This window comes from Corella eumyota, chromosome 3, assembly GCF_963082875.1.
Source record: "Corella eumyota chromosome 3, kaCorEumy4.1, whole genome shotgun sequence".
NCBI classification, from domain to species: domain Eukaryota; kingdom Metazoa; phylum Chordata; class Ascidiacea; order Phlebobranchia; family Corellidae; genus Corella; species Corella eumyota.
Window position 1 is genome coordinate 1677689 of NC_137492.1, and position 15731 is coordinate 1693419.

At 30.7% G+C, this 15731-nt stretch overlaps 2 protein-coding genes across 2 annotated transcripts; both read left to right on the forward strand.

The window, feature by feature from the left end:
• Window positions 1-29: 29 nt before the first annotated feature.
• Window positions 30-3360, forward strand: LOC145745017 (uncharacterized). The gene is made up of 6 exons (XM_082563003.1): window positions 30-87; window positions 316-848; window positions 924-948; window positions 1028-1132; window positions 1214-1258; window positions 1335-3360. Exons 1-6 carry the CDS (start codon window positions 30-32, stop codon window positions 1910-1912), a joined length of 1344 nt encoding a protein of 447 aa, XP_082419129.1. The 3' UTR covers window positions 1913-3360.
• LOC145745019 (phospholipase B1, membrane-associated-like) lies at window positions 2359-15499 on the forward strand. The gene is made up of 13 exons (XM_082563004.1): window positions 2359-2732; window positions 7621-7637; window positions 12219-12284; window positions 12384-12442; window positions 12523-12634; window positions 12710-12815; window positions 12932-12983; window positions 13373-13516; window positions 14042-14227; window positions 14362-14466; window positions 14575-14670; window positions 14741-14803; window positions 15167-15499. Exons 1-13 carry the CDS (start codon window positions 2359-2361, stop codon window positions 15497-15499), a joined length of 1713 nt encoding a protein of 570 aa, XP_082419130.1.
• The last annotated feature ends 232 nt before the right edge of the window (window positions 15500-15731 follow it).

Here is a 15731-nt window from a genome sequence, read left to right on the forward strand (position 1 = left end):
TTTTTAAATTTTTTACATGAAAAAAGAAAATGTATTTGAATAGCTTGACTTTAACGTCAGTGAAGGAACACTTGTTTAAGTTTGAAAGTATCTTGATATCCTATTCCAGTTATGTGTTAGTTTCAAGACAATAAATAGAGCAGATTTTATTTCAAATTCTCAGCGTTTCTTCGCGTTATACAAACAGCCAATGTTAAAAAAGGCCTATTGTATAAGCCAGTGTTAAAAAAGGCCTATTGTATAAGCCAGTGTTAAAAAAGGCCTATTGTATAAGCCAGTGTTAAAAAAGGCCTATTTGGAGTTTTAAAAATATAGAATATTCGTCTGACGACCAAAACAGGCCTGGAGAAGATAATAATAAAGTAGAACCGCAACAAGATGCAGTCAGATTTCGAGTCGGTGTTGGAAAAATTAGATTGGAAGGAAGAGCTGCTACTGTTGTTGCAAATGCCATAGCTGGTGCAGCTAACATTACAAGTGGAGCTGCAATGCTGGGCTTAGGTTATGCGTTGTATAAAACTGAAGACAAAGCTAAATTCTGCAAAGATATTTTAGAAATCATCGTTGAGAAAGTTCCTGATGCATTTGTGGGCAATGTTGGCCAAGGTTCTCTTTTAGTTGAAGTTGTAACCAAAGGTGGTATAGCAACGAACCAGTTAATGCTAGATCTGAGTTCTGGTGACATGTTAAAAAGATTGAATCATTACCTTGGTGATTACCCAAATGAAGAGGGCACTGAAGGGTTCGACTTTATTGAAATTGTGGATTTCCAAATTGTGAAAGCTTCTAAAAGTTTTGAAGATCTACAAGCTGTGGCTAATAATAAATTAACCAAGGCAATACAAAACGTAAATAAATTCTTCTTTGTATTACAATATTAACTTACTGTTATATTACCAAACTAAATATATTTTTATTTTTAGGTCGACCAAGAAAATCCTGGCGAAGGTAATTACTATTCAAACATATTGAATAAATTTGTTTTTGTATAAAACCACGTTAATATCAAATATTCTTTTAAATTAAGATATTCCACGATTATTGAACGAAAACTTGAGTCTTGTACCAAAACGAAAAGAAGAAAAAACATACGGAACTAGTTCATTAACTACAAATAATTCTAAAAAACCTGGTAGGCCTATATACAAAAAGTCAGAATATTTGAAAAACTGTTGCTGTTTCTAAAATAAAGTTTATGATTTTGTTATTGTAGGAATCAGAATGAGACAAAGTTTGGAACAATTATTTATCTCTGAAGGTTTGTGTTTTAATCATGGCCGACTCGATTAATTTAAAATGGACTAAATACCGAAATAATATTATTTTTTCTGCAGAAAAGTCAGAAAAATATTGGCACAGCAACGACTACGAAGATTATAACTCCGAATTTTCAACACAGCTTAATTTTGAGGCACATGTTTGTCATCTTCCCAAACTAGCAAAGTATTACGTTGCTTGCTTACTTACGGGTAAGGAAGACAAAGCTCTGGTCACCTTAAGTAAGGTCTTTACGCTTATACAACAAAATTTAAATATAAGCCATGAAGAAATTACCTTGTTTGCTTTCTATCTTGAGTCAACCCAAAATTATCTTAAAGCAATTTTATTTTACGGTTATTCTATCTTAATTGATTCCGAAATCAGAAACGAAAATGTTGAAACTATCACAGAAAATGTGTTTTTAATTGAACACTGCACACGGCAAATCGTAAAAGAGAATAGAATGAAAGGTGTAGTTAAAGATCACATTCTGAACATTTTAAAAGAAATGACAGAAGTTGTACACAACGACATCGACTCTGACGAGATTACAAGATGCGAGGCTGAGTCGCATTGTTTAAATTCATGTGCTGTATGTGAAGAATTGGCCGGCAAAGACCCAACTTCAACGCGCAAACATGCAGTTAAATAAATGGAAAACGTTCTAGGAAAGTCTGTTTCAAATTACCAGATCTACAGAACGCATTTACTAGAATTGGAGCGATGGCATTATGCCAAACTTAGCCAAAAACATTTTTAGAATCTAAAAAAAACTATGGGTTGATGAATGTTCTAATTATACTTCTATCCTTAGCAAAAGAGAGTAAAGTAGAAAAATGTAGCTTCTTTAATGCTTTTTAGCGCTGTAGTCTGATTCAACGAAACATATGCCTTTTGTTAACAACCGAACGTCAATTAGTAACTTGAAACTATATTAGTAAAGAATCTCAATGTTAAAAAACATATGGCTGTAACTATACCCGGACAACTATGACGTCATCACTATTGATGTCATAAATTGTAAAATTTAATCGTCGCTTTTCAACTACGGTATCAAACACAAACAATTCAGTCGCATCTAGAAGAACTGAAGTTAGAATGGCTGAAGAGTTCAGAAACGAAATGTTAATTGTGGCTTTTTTGAGCTATGCTCTAGGAATTTATCTTTTTTTAGTCTACTGCATATATAGATGCAAAAACATGAGCAGGTGTAATGAAAATAGGCAAAGCAACCAACAAATGCGGTATATAGCATATGATGACCTAATTCATATTTCGTTGATTTCTCTTATACATTTTTGTATGGTCTGTATTTATTACTCCAAAGGTATTTTCGCCTTCCGCCGAATAACACTACTTACATCAATGCTAGTTAACTTAAGTGATATTTTTTGCCATCTTTTACTACGAAATGCCAGAGACGATTTAGCGAAAACTCGACGGCTGAAAAAGATCGAATCGATTTGGGAGCAGTTCTGGATAAATGTCTTTTACAACAACTATATTGCTGGAAAAATTACTCTGTTTTTTCTGAGTTTTGTTAATCGAACATTTGAAGGGCCGTATACTTGTTTTTTACCTACTTTAACAGAAGATGTAACTGGGTGGCCGGCGTTTTATGTCGCTGTTAATATATTCACATTGTTTTATCTCTTATGTATTGTATTGATTGTAAGGTACGGTGCTTTTAAAAAGCTTAGATGTGGGCACCCTAAGACTAATTTGCATGATTCAAATATAAATGCCCAAATTTTTAATATTTGTGTTGCTACAGCTTTAGTGGCCCTATTTGAATGCGCACGACATCTGGTTGTAATACTAGTACGAAATACCTGTTATATTATTACCTTATTCTTCCTACTTCATGTTTTAACTGTATTTTGTATTCAGTGTTCTTTCGACAATCGTAAAGAAAGATTTTTCCCTATGTTAAGACTAAGAAAAACCAACAAAATAACCCCAATGTAAATAGTTATTTCAAAACTTAAAAAAATGCTTTTATGTTTTGTATATTTGAATAAAAAAAAATGTTGTTGTTTTTTTTATTAAACGTTTAATTATGTGATAGATATTGTTGTTTTAAACTTTTGTAATATTAAATAAAAATGTGAAAGCGCGAAATTTTTATTGAAATAAAGCTTATATTTTATTTGGTTGCTTAAACGAATATAAAACAGTAAAAAAAAGCAAAAAAAACATAAGCACAAAAATAAATCATTTAGAACTTTTATTCATGAACTTATATATAAAAAAATAAATGCATAACAGTTAAGGCAAGATGTATATAACACATTACTCTTGATTTAAACATTCAATTTTCTTTTTATATTATAAACAAACAGCCTTACAAACACTATTGCCTATAATCGCTGAAAATTCGGCGTCTAACGTTTCAAATCCTCCTTCACTTTGTAAAACATTAATTTTGTTGCCGGTTATGCTTCGTAGTTCACCAAAATCTACTCTTCTACCTATTGCAACTGCAAACATCTGAAAATAAAGGAAATAGATTGACTTAAATTGAAAAAAAAAATTAAAAAAAAATCTTGGCCAAATTTACAATGAACTGCCAGCGTGGTGTAGTAGTAAGAACACTTGCTACATTACATGAGGTCGTGGGTTCAATCCCTACTGCTATCATGCTGTAGCATCTAGCATTTGAACAGCAGCATAATTATTGGGCAAATATAATCTATAATATCTTTAACTGCCACAGGCAACTCGAGACTGGGTCGGAGTAACTGATGTTACTCTATGTTTAGGTCGCGCATTCGACCTTCCCACATCGAGGATAAAGATATATACAAAAAAAATGATTCACCAAAACTCCTTTATTTCTTAATTCTTCTGATATCTCTACAACACTGTCGGCCGATACTCCGTCTGTTAAGACTACGATGACGTCACGGGCCTCGGAACGATTCCCTGACGAGTAGATGACGTCACTTACAAACTTGAGGGCCTGTCCAGTGTTAGTATCTACAAAAAATAAAGAGTTGCTCATTTTTGGTAATAAAATCCTTATTTTGCCAAATTGCGTTTTAAAGAAATTGAATTATCTTTTTGATTTTTAGAAATTTGTCATTTTACCTCGTTCTAGATATTCAAAGTTGTCTAATTTTTCAAGCAGTGTTGCCATAGAGTTGTCGTAGCTATTAAAAAATATCGCAGAATCTTCATCAACTTTTGTACTGTATTGAACGATGGAAACTTGAACTGATTCCTCAGATAAAACATAATCACTAAAACATATATAAGCATAAATATTACCACAATTTACTATTTTTTTATCTACTCATTAAATAGAAAAAAATTTAGTTTTAAAAAGAAAATTTAGTGCTTTTACAATCTAAATTTATAGTTTAATTTAAGAGTCAGTTTTTTTCCAAATTTTGCCACATTTTGTATTTTTGTGTAAGATTTTATTTTTGTATCTTACCTAATAACATCACCAACAAAAGTCTTAAGTTTAATGTAATCTTTTTGGCCGATAGAAGCTGACGAATCCATTACAAAAGTTAGATCCATAAAAGCATAAGGTGGACATTTGCGGCCCTGAGAACATGGCACTAGAAAAACGACATTTTTTTAAAAACTTTTTAATTTTTGGGCTCTAAACTTGTAAATTTTTATGTTTACCGTTCTCTCTGCAGATAGGGGTTTCTGTAGTCCACTCCCCTTCCAAACTGCATGTAACTATTTCGTTTCCTTTGATTATAAATCCTTCTTCACACGTAAAAAAGCAATCGCTGCCCGCCGTGTTTCCATTACTACAAAACACCTCCCCGTTAGTTGGCGCATTTTGACTGAAAGGACAAAACAACGGGTCTCTCTGTGGCTCGACGCAAGATGGCGTAGGAGAGCTCCACGCTCCTCTAAAACCCGTTCCAATGTCGAGGCAAGTTGAAATCGCATCTCCCAACATCTGGTAACCAGTGTTACAACCAAAGTGACAATCGCTACCCAATCGGTTGTCGTCGGTGCAGAAAAACTCGCCGTTAGATGAAGACGTGTGACGTGGTTGGCAAAGAATAACTAAATTAAAAATAAGTTAGTCAGTGTGGTATACCGGTCATAGGAGCGGAATACAAGCTTAAAGATTTCGGGTTTGGGCCACACTACTCTTACTTAAGCCTGGCGTTTACGGATAGCCTTAAAACGCGTCATAACAGCACCTTTTTCAAAAAAGATTAAGACAAATTGTCGTTACGACATAGGAAATTTGACAAAATATTTTTAATACCAATCTATTATTTGCATTATAAAACATACATTTACCTTGTGAGCACGTTGCTGTACAAATCCGTGTCCCAAGTAGCGCGGAAAACTCGGCATCTAATCCAATAAAACCAGAAGAAAGACTGAAAAGATTTGCTTGATCACCAGTTATTCTAAGTAACTCAAAAGAGTCAACTCTTCTGCCTATAGCAACTGCGAAAACCTAAAAACGTTACAAAATGTTATCAAAATACATATTCTTATATATCAATTAATTGACTACCTAATGCAAAAAAGCATACTGCTAAAAAATTGCTGGATGTAATATGGTCGCAACATAAAATTTTGCGCACTACAACCGGTGTTTTTTATGCTATTTGTTGGAAAATACTTGTATTCCTATTATGTTTTGTTAATCATGGATTTGCAATATATTAAAAAGCAAAGTTTACCAAGATATCGCTTCTTCTCAGATCGAGCGAGACTTGGTCAATGCTATCAGCTGAAACTCCATCAGTTAAAACGACGACGACATCTCTCGCACCCTCCCTTTTTCCTTTTCCATCTGCAAACATGACATCTCTCGCATACTCCAACGCTAATCCAGTATTCGTGTCTGTGGAAGTAAATGTTTACAAAGTTTTTAAACAATATTTTAAAGTCGTTGTGGCATTTTTAAGACTTAAATATCGTTCACTTGGGTTTAATAACATTCTTAAAATACGTCGTACAAAATACGCTGAGTTATTTTTTTTTATTAGGTTATAAAATACAAAATATTAAAAATATTTTCAATTTCTTAAACAGCTTGAACTCTTAAACGCATGACTTAACAGTCTACCTATGTTACGTGGTAATGCAGTTGTTTAGATTAGCAAACAATGGCTGACATTCTGTAGGTCAGTTTTTCTAGGAAAGCTAAAATATTCTACAAGGCGACCAGCTATTTTATCTTAATAATTTAGCGATGAACTATAGATAAGATAAATACGTGATTTACCACTCTTACCCTAATTGTGTTATGCAAACAAATAAGACAACCTATATCGAGATTTATATAAGTTATTAAAGCAATTACCTTGAGCTAGGTACTGAACTTGGTCAAATTGGCCTATCAGGGTTTCTTTAGTGTCGTTGTAACCGTTAAAAGCAATAGCTGAGCCAGTGTCAACTCTGGTGCTATATTGAACGATTGAAACTCTGACTGCGTCTTCGGATATCGTAAAATCCCTGAAAATTTAAATTTAAAACTTTTAATTATTAAAATCATAGGGTTAATATTAGAGAATTTTTTTATTTTTTTATATATCTTTATTCTCGGGGTGGGAAGGTCGAATGCTCGACCTAAACATAGAGTAACATCAGTTTCTCCGACCCAGTCTCAAGTTGCCAGTGGCAGTTTGGGATATTATTGAATATAATTGCCCGATAATTATACTGCTGATTAGGTGCTGGCTCAGCAAGAGTTCGTTCCGTTTATAATGCATTACGGCGCTTCAGCAGGAGATCACTGGGTATCGAACCCAGGTTCTCATTTAGTGTACGAAGTGTTTTGACCACTACACCACGCTGCCGGTCATTTATAGCTTGCAACTTATATTTATTTTCGTAGGTCAAGTTTCTAATATTTTTGTTTACTTTTTAAAAAAGGCAAGCACTTACGATATAGTCTCGCTGACAAAATTTTTTAAAATATCGAAGTCCTCAATTCCAATGGAAGCAGATGAATCAATAACAAAAGCTAGATCCATAAAAGCGTAAGGTGGACATAACCGCCCTGCCGTACATGGCACTAAAATACGAGTTTGTTTAATTTAGAAACAACGTAATTCAAAATATAAATGTTCTAATAAGCTACATGTATATTTAAACCCCTTATTATAAAAAGGTGTTTAAATTTAAGCAGTTATTTTTAACTTTTTGGCTTACTATCTTACCTCTACCGCGGCAGACAGGTGCTGGTGCTGTCCAGAAGCCTTCGTCGTCGCATCTTATAAATTCCGCCCCATCGAGGATAAAGTCCTCGTCACAGATGAAAAAACACTCGCTCCCCATCAAGTGGTTGTCCGTACAGATAACAGTTCCGTTAGACAATGATGTAATATGTGGGAAACATAACTGGAACGAGTTCTGGATATCTAGAGAGCAAATAGGCGGAGACGAACTCCAGGACGGCATGGTTCCGTCTTCTTCCTGCGTTTCGCAAACTGAGACTGGTTCCCCGATAAGTTGAAAGCCGACCTTGCATGTATATCGACATCTACTTCCCATCATGTTTTTGTTGTCGCAGTATACGCTTCCGTTACCCGGTCTTTTAAGTTTTTCTTCGCACATTATAGCTACAAAACAACATAAATAACGTGTAACATATTCTTATTACGCTATCATTTTTTGGAATAAACCTTTAAAAATTATCTGATGATCATTACTTTTGACTTTTTGTGAGTCATATGAGGTACTTGTATTGATTCCAACCGCTGAAATTTTTTAGTCTACTGTATATTTTTATCTACTTCATTTAAGTATAAATTAACACCATTTAATACTATCTTGGATTTTTCACACCTTGATAAAAGTGAAAGCTTATATATTACTGATATGAAAGATATAAAAAAGATGCCTTAAGGTCTAATATCACCGCAATATATTTATTATTAAAAAATTTATCAAGCAATAATATAAAATATCTTTAATAGTCGCACTTTATATTAAATTAAGTTAAACATTTATTTTAAATAAACAAAAGTTGTAACTTACGTTGCATGCATTTAAACATAGCTTGTTTGTTACAACCACTGTCAGGACAACAACATCTACAAACTGAGTTCGGGGCTAAGGAGTTGCATTGGGTTGGAACATAAGCTGCTCGGGGGTTCTGTAGAACATCAAAAATTAACTTAATACTTGGGAATTTTAGGCACTTTAAGTTAGAAAATTACCATGTTGTCTTAGTTTAAAATATGCTCTCAGTTATATTCTTTTGTGTAAACTACAATATACTTCCAGTACTTTAAATATGCTTGTTACAATTGAATGGTATTTTGTTAATTATTTACTTTTTTAATTAAACTACTCAAACTTCTTACTTGTATAAAATTACTGTTGCAAGCATTCGCTTGTTTGCATCGTTTGGAGATCAACATTCCTTGATCGTCTCTTCTTATTTCGTTTTGGCAAACATCCTAAACAAACCATACCCTTACATGTTTTAGGTTTAATTTAGTAGGGTATTTATATAAGATGCATTTATTTAAACCTAATGTTATTGTAATTTTAAACTAGCGAAATTTATATGACTTTAAGTATTGAAACTGACATTTCTTAATAGACTTTGTTAATATATGAAAGCTTCGAACAATATATTTAATGTGTTTAATTGGAGATTGTTAACGAATTTTCGTATTACTGAATACAGATAGCCTTAATATAATCACCTCATTCGGTTTGCATTTTTTCATTCCTCCATATAAAGAACAAGCCCTATTACTTCTATGATTCTCACATACCCAACAGTTCAATGCTAAAAATTAGATTGGTTAAAAATGACTAAAATAAAATAATATTTTTTTTTATTTATTCTCAAATATTTTTCTAATCTTAAAATTTATAAAAAGCCGTCTTTTTTAAATATTCATTGTCTTACCATGTGTAGTTGTTAATAATTGTAAAACTGCTGTTGCAAAAAGAAGGTGAAATTTCATTTTGAATTAATTGCTATTCACGTTTTGCTAATGATATAAGAAGCTTTTAGTGACTTGCAAAATGCGAAACCGCTTTTTATACGACTTCACTTTTTTCTGTGGCGATTAAAATAACTTGGTAAAAACGTGATGCTTACCGCGTATTTATTACAGACGATTCGAGAATAGATTAAATGCTTTTTCGGTTATGACAAAGCATTGCGAAATTCTCCATTAAATTTAAATTTAAAAATTATTTCGCCCGAACTAACGCCTACATAAATATCATACACATAAAAATAAGAAAAAAAACAGGTTAAAAAACGAATTTTGGAAGTCGTTATCTTTATTATTATAAGCCGTATCCTACATACCATATTTTTTTATTAAACTACCACAACAAACAGGTTGATTTCCAAACCTATAATTTAGATAAAATATAAATACTTAATATAAAACCTGTGGGTTGGAATAGTTGCAAAATTGGATAAAAAATCCATTTCTAAAATCAGATAAAGTTTATATTTTATATAATTTTAAACTTGTTCAACTACTAAAGTAACGCTTTAAAACTTTGTAATATTAAAACATTTACATTAACTTACTACCATGACTATAAAAGTTGATAAATTCGAAGAAATTTAAAATATTAATTTTAAATATTTCATCATTATTTTTTTGAGGTTTACTTTAACAAAAATACAATAATGTTAATTGCTTATATTTATTAAATTTAGTGAAGATTTTAAAAATTATTGAAAAATTTTTTTTAATTTTTTTATTATGCATATAGTATTTATAACATAAATTTTAATAGCCTTTGTAAAGATATAAATGTGAATGTAATATGCCGATATGTTATTATATCAATATTTAACGTGCTGTTAATAAAAAATGAATTGGATTAAAACAAAATTTTGCATTCTTGCAAATTTTTTAACGATTAAAATTTTTTTAAATTCGTGACAAAATTTTTAAATCAAAAACTGAAACCTCGTCTTTAATTCGACATTTGATATAAAATAAATATTTATCCATTATTCTTTACACGTTTATACTTATATTTATTTGTTAATGCGCGTAGTTAATTGTATATATACGAGCTTATAAAACCTACGCAAAATTGGGAAATTCCTAATGACAAACTGAACTGTAAAGGACTTAATAAGAAAATAAAATTAAGACAAACTTGTTTACCGTGCCTTTTAAATGCAAAAATAATTTGACGGGCAGCCAAAGATTATTTTTAGCTATTGCCTCGTTGTAGTCGAACTAAACCTATACACTTACAAGACTGATTTTGCGTTTGGCTATTGTTTTTCAGTTATTGTAACCTAATAATATATTAAAAGTTTTTAACTTGCGAAAAACATGTTTTTTTACAGAATTTGTGAAATTATTTTGAATTTGTTTTTGTGGTTTAATCTTTAGCATGTGATTATAACACGCAAAAATTAGAATTTAAAATTAGATCGTTTTTGTTTTTGGTTTTGCACAAGAATTTCTAATTTTAAAATTAAGCAAGTACTGTACGCGAGGCCTTATGCAACAACACCTTTTAAGAAAATAAACAAAAACTTTAAATACATAAAAAACGTGATATAAATTTAAGTTAAAAAAACGTTACTTAAAAAGCATGTTAAGATGATGCTATACTAAAATTTTTGCATAAATTATAATTTTTTACATAAGTTACAATACACCTTTTATAAGTAAGCTACCTTATCGGATTTTTCAAAGATTAAAACATACATGAATTAGGAATTAAGTCAAGTTTTGCCCAAACAAATGTAATGCGCTAAAGTATGCATGTAAGTTGTATGGAAATAATAACAGATCAAAAAGTACCTAATTTTATCACAAGATTATAACACGTTGGCGTAATTATATAACCACAACAACAATGTAATTCGGCCAAATTTTAAAACTTCAAACGATTTTTGAATAGGATAAATATGGGTTTTGCAAAACGCGTGTAAATAAAAAATAATGTAATTAAGATTTGTAAAAACATGTTAACTACTAATTTAAGTTTAAATGCTATTTATTTTAAGAAAATATAGTTGCAAAAGTAAGTGTATTATTTGTTAATTATACCTACATGTTTTATCACATTATTTAATACAGCCATTATATATTTATTTTTATAAACAGTAGATGGCGACATAGAGCTGTAAATTAACATGCCATTTTTTTTTATAATTTGTTAACCTTATAAAAGTAATAATCCAATTACTACATGTAAATAACTTTATATCTAAATTTATTTAATAGAGCTAAAATAACACTAAGTAGAACAATTTAGAAAAGTTTTTGTTAACTTTTTGAATGTCTAAACGAGCTTGGTTAAATCCACATCAAACATTTTTACGACTGTAATAACGTATATATATCGTGACTGGCAGATAATAAAATCATTAAATTTACTAACATTTTACTACCCTCATGTTTACGCAACACTAAAATTAAAATTTTTACGGAAAAACTTTTTTAGTTTTCCTAACTTCCAAGGCCACATTTTTATATCGAAATTATATAGTGCTGGTAACAGTTCAAAAGATATAGTTCAAATTATTTTTATATTTTTTTAACGTTTTGATATTTTTTAATACATATAAAGGTATAAAATATAAGTTATTCAAAATATGGATTTGTTACTTAAATTTGGGGTAGTTATTCTATTGTGTACGCAGTTGACAGGAGGTCACTTTGAAGGTAATAGTTTTTTGTTTTCATTTTCGCTAAATTTTTGACTTTTAAATTTATTTTTGTTTATTACAGATGATAGTAATGAAGCTTGGTTAAATCAACTTTCTGTTATTAACAAGTTTTCTGACGAGTCTGCAATTCTAAAAGAGGTGAATTTTTTATATAAACGTCAACACATTTAAACGAATAATATTAAATAAAATTTTAACCAGTCTAAAGTTTAATAAAGAATTAAAGTTTTTTTATTGAGTTGTGCCCAAAATTAAAAAAAAAACTATTTATTATATTTATTTAAATAGATATTTTTATATAAAATTTTAACTATTATATTGTTTTAGGTTGAATTGGAAAATGGGAGGTCAACTGGTATAAACGACTTTGGAGTTGAGTTGGAATGTACACCAAAACCTAGAACAAGTAAATATTAAACAAACATTTTTCTAATCTAAGTTGTATGGTTTTAAAAATTTGTGATTTTTGTCTAAAGGATAAAATTTTATTAATAAAACTATTTAGTTCATGAGCTTAGACCTCAAGACATCGACGTTTTTGGAGCTATGGGAGATTCTATTACAGTAAGATTTTTTCGAATTTATTTTTTAACATCCTTAAAGGTTTAATTAAATTCAACAAATTTTTAATTTTATCTATGTAGGCTGGTAATGGAATAGAGGCAGTAACTGTAGCAGGAATCGCAACTGAAGATCGGGGATTATCTTGGTCGATTGGCGGGGAATTAGATTTAGATTCATCTTTAACTTTACCGAGTAAATAAACATTTTTTGTGTATTTTTAAAATTTCAATTTTCTAATAATTATTAATATTTTTTATTATATTTTAGACATTGCTCGACATTTTAATCCATCTGTGAAAGGTTATTCTGTTGGTAGCAGGATTCTAACTCGAGATCTTTGGTTTAATGCAGCAGTGCCTGGAGCTAGGTCAAGGTAAAACCGAATTAAAACTAAGACTTAAAATAAAAAAGCAAGTCATTTAAAAACAACTAATCCGTACAATATTTTGCAATGAAATTTGAAAATTATTACAAGTATTTGTTTTTTAGAAATATGCCAGCTCAAGCGCGTGATTTAATAGATAGAATGCAAAATGATACGGTAAGAATTAACGATTTTATACAAAAACAAAGCATGTCATTTAAAGTATACGTTCTGTGATTGTTAAAGTAGAGCCACAACGGCTTATTTTTTAAGCGGTCTTAAACTGAACACTCTGGAATTTTTGCGTATTTGCGTTTTGCGTTAATTGCTTTGGAATGTTGTGAAATTTTTCCCGTTTTTTAAACTTGGTTTTAATTAGTTTTTAAGTTCTGTGTTAAACAATATAATATAGCAAAAAATATGATGTACCTAAACTCCTTTAAGAAAGTGGAATACTATAGGCTATATGTTTGTTTTAATAAAATATAAATAAATGTATTGCAAGGATATAAAGGTTAATAATTTTTAGTTTTAGTTATCTTAACATTATAATTTGTTTAATTAAGCGAACAAACTACGAGAACGATTGGAAAGTGGTAACAATATTCATTGGTGGCAATGACTTGTGTGCTCTAAATAGAAGCGAAGATGCAACACCAGAGAATTATGTGAAATATTTGAAGGAAGGATTAGATATTCTACATGCCAAAGTAAGAAACCATTTTTGTCTCAATATTCAAGTCTATAATATAATAAACAATTTATAGATTAGATGTATTGGCTATATAGCAATTTACCTTTAAATTTATTGCAGTTTTAATATTTTTATTGTATTTATTTTGTAGTAAAAGTGAGTAAGTTTGTTGACTAAGCTTTAATGTAAGTAGTTGAATAAAATCTTTTGATTTATTACCATGACGTAGAAATGACGTTAATATGTTGTTTGATAATAATAAAGTTATGTTAACGACAATATTCTGCAAATTTTCATTTTTCTGCAAATATGTTTTGCAATTTTTAACATTTTTACATAAAATGTGGGTTTTTACTTACAAACATTATTTTAAAAGTAACTTGATTACTTTTATCTTGGTTTTCCTTAAAAAAATAAATAAATGTTGTTTTTTTTAAACTTTTTAGAAGAATTTTAATTTTTTTATTATTTCGATGTTTTTTATTATTATTGTTGTTTACTATTGTGACGTAACAAGATATATTTATACAATTTAATTTAGCTTCCAAGGACCCTAGTTAACGTTGTCGACATCTTAGAAATCTATCTTTTACCTCAAGTTGGTCGTGGATATGGGTCAACTGCAGCATGTAGAGCAGCACAACTAGCTTTCTGTGGATACGTTGTTACTGCAGAGGGCAACCCAGAGCAGCTGGAACATCTTAAAACTGAAAACAAAAGATACCAGGTCAGATATAAGCCTGTAAAACCCAACTTTGCATTTTAAACATTGAACTATCTTTAATATTTTAGTTAATGGCCTATTTAAAAATCTGCTGTAGTTGCTTTGTGAAATAGTAATTCTATGTTTTAACATTTTAGACACTTACAGCTGATTTGATTGACAGTGGTGTTTATGACACTAGAGATGACTTCACGGTTGTGTTACAACCTTTCTTTCACAACACCGTTCTTCCATATACAGAGGTTAGATTATCATTAACTAAAAGAATATATTTAAATATATTTTTAAAGTAAAAGCTGACTTAAACCTTATAGGCTATACATTTAAAGTTAAATTTTTGTTTATTATAGGACGGGGAGGTAGATTCGACATTTTTTGCCCCTGATTGCTTTCATTTCAGTTCTAAAGGACACGCGATGGGAGCTCTTAACTTATGGAATAACATGGTAATTAAAATCTAAATTATCTTTACTTATTGCTAGAGTTTCAATGTTTAATTATTGACATTATTTTCAGCTTGAACCTGTTGGTAAGAAAACCACAACTTGGAGAATAACAGATTTAAAATGTCCAACTAAGGTATGGAACATTGTTTTTTGATGTAAAATGTGCAGTTTAAAAGTTGAGAAAAAAAAATTTTTTGTTCTATATTTAATTGAATATTTTTTGGTGTAGTGGTAAGAACACTTGCCACACCACTCATGAGGTCGTGGGTTTAATCCCCACTGCTCTTATGCTGTAGCGCCCTTGAGTAAGGCGCTATAAACGGTATGAACTCCTGCTGAGCCAGTACTTAATCAGTAGCTTAAAAATCAGCCACAGGCAACTCGAAACTGGGTCGGGGTAACTGATGTTACTTTATGTTTAAGTCGCGCATTCGACTTTCCCATATCGAGGATAAAGATATTTCCAAAAATATAATTAACATAAAACTGTTTTTAGGAATATCCTTATATCGGGACTAGATTAAACAACGAACCAATTACTGATGGTTCTGGCGACACCACCACTATGGCACAGACCACAAAACCAGAACCATCTACGACTATGACCACCACTACGTCAAAACCAGTCGTAGTAACCACAACGACCACCGAGAAACCAGTCGCTTGTAAACCGATAGATTGTACTCAGGTCGTTCCTGATTGGATGATTGCCGTACTTTGTGTATTTGGAGGCGCTTTTATATTGCAAGCGGTTGTGATATTTTTTGTGTCAAAATCTTTGGCTAGTAAGATTGGATCTTCGGGCAGTAGTTATGACATGAAATTGTAACTTAATGTTTGGTTAAGTATGCTGTCAAATTAATGAAATGTACACTTCAATTTTTTAAGATTTTGTATTGATATAAACAGCGGCAAAATACAGTATTATAGAAAACATTTCGTTATTTTCTTCTACTTAATTAGTTAACTATGTCTCTGCAAAAGCATAAAAACTTTAAAGTATTAAATTCTAATGTTTGTTAGCTACATTTTTACAACATTAGCTTGCAGTAAACCTGACA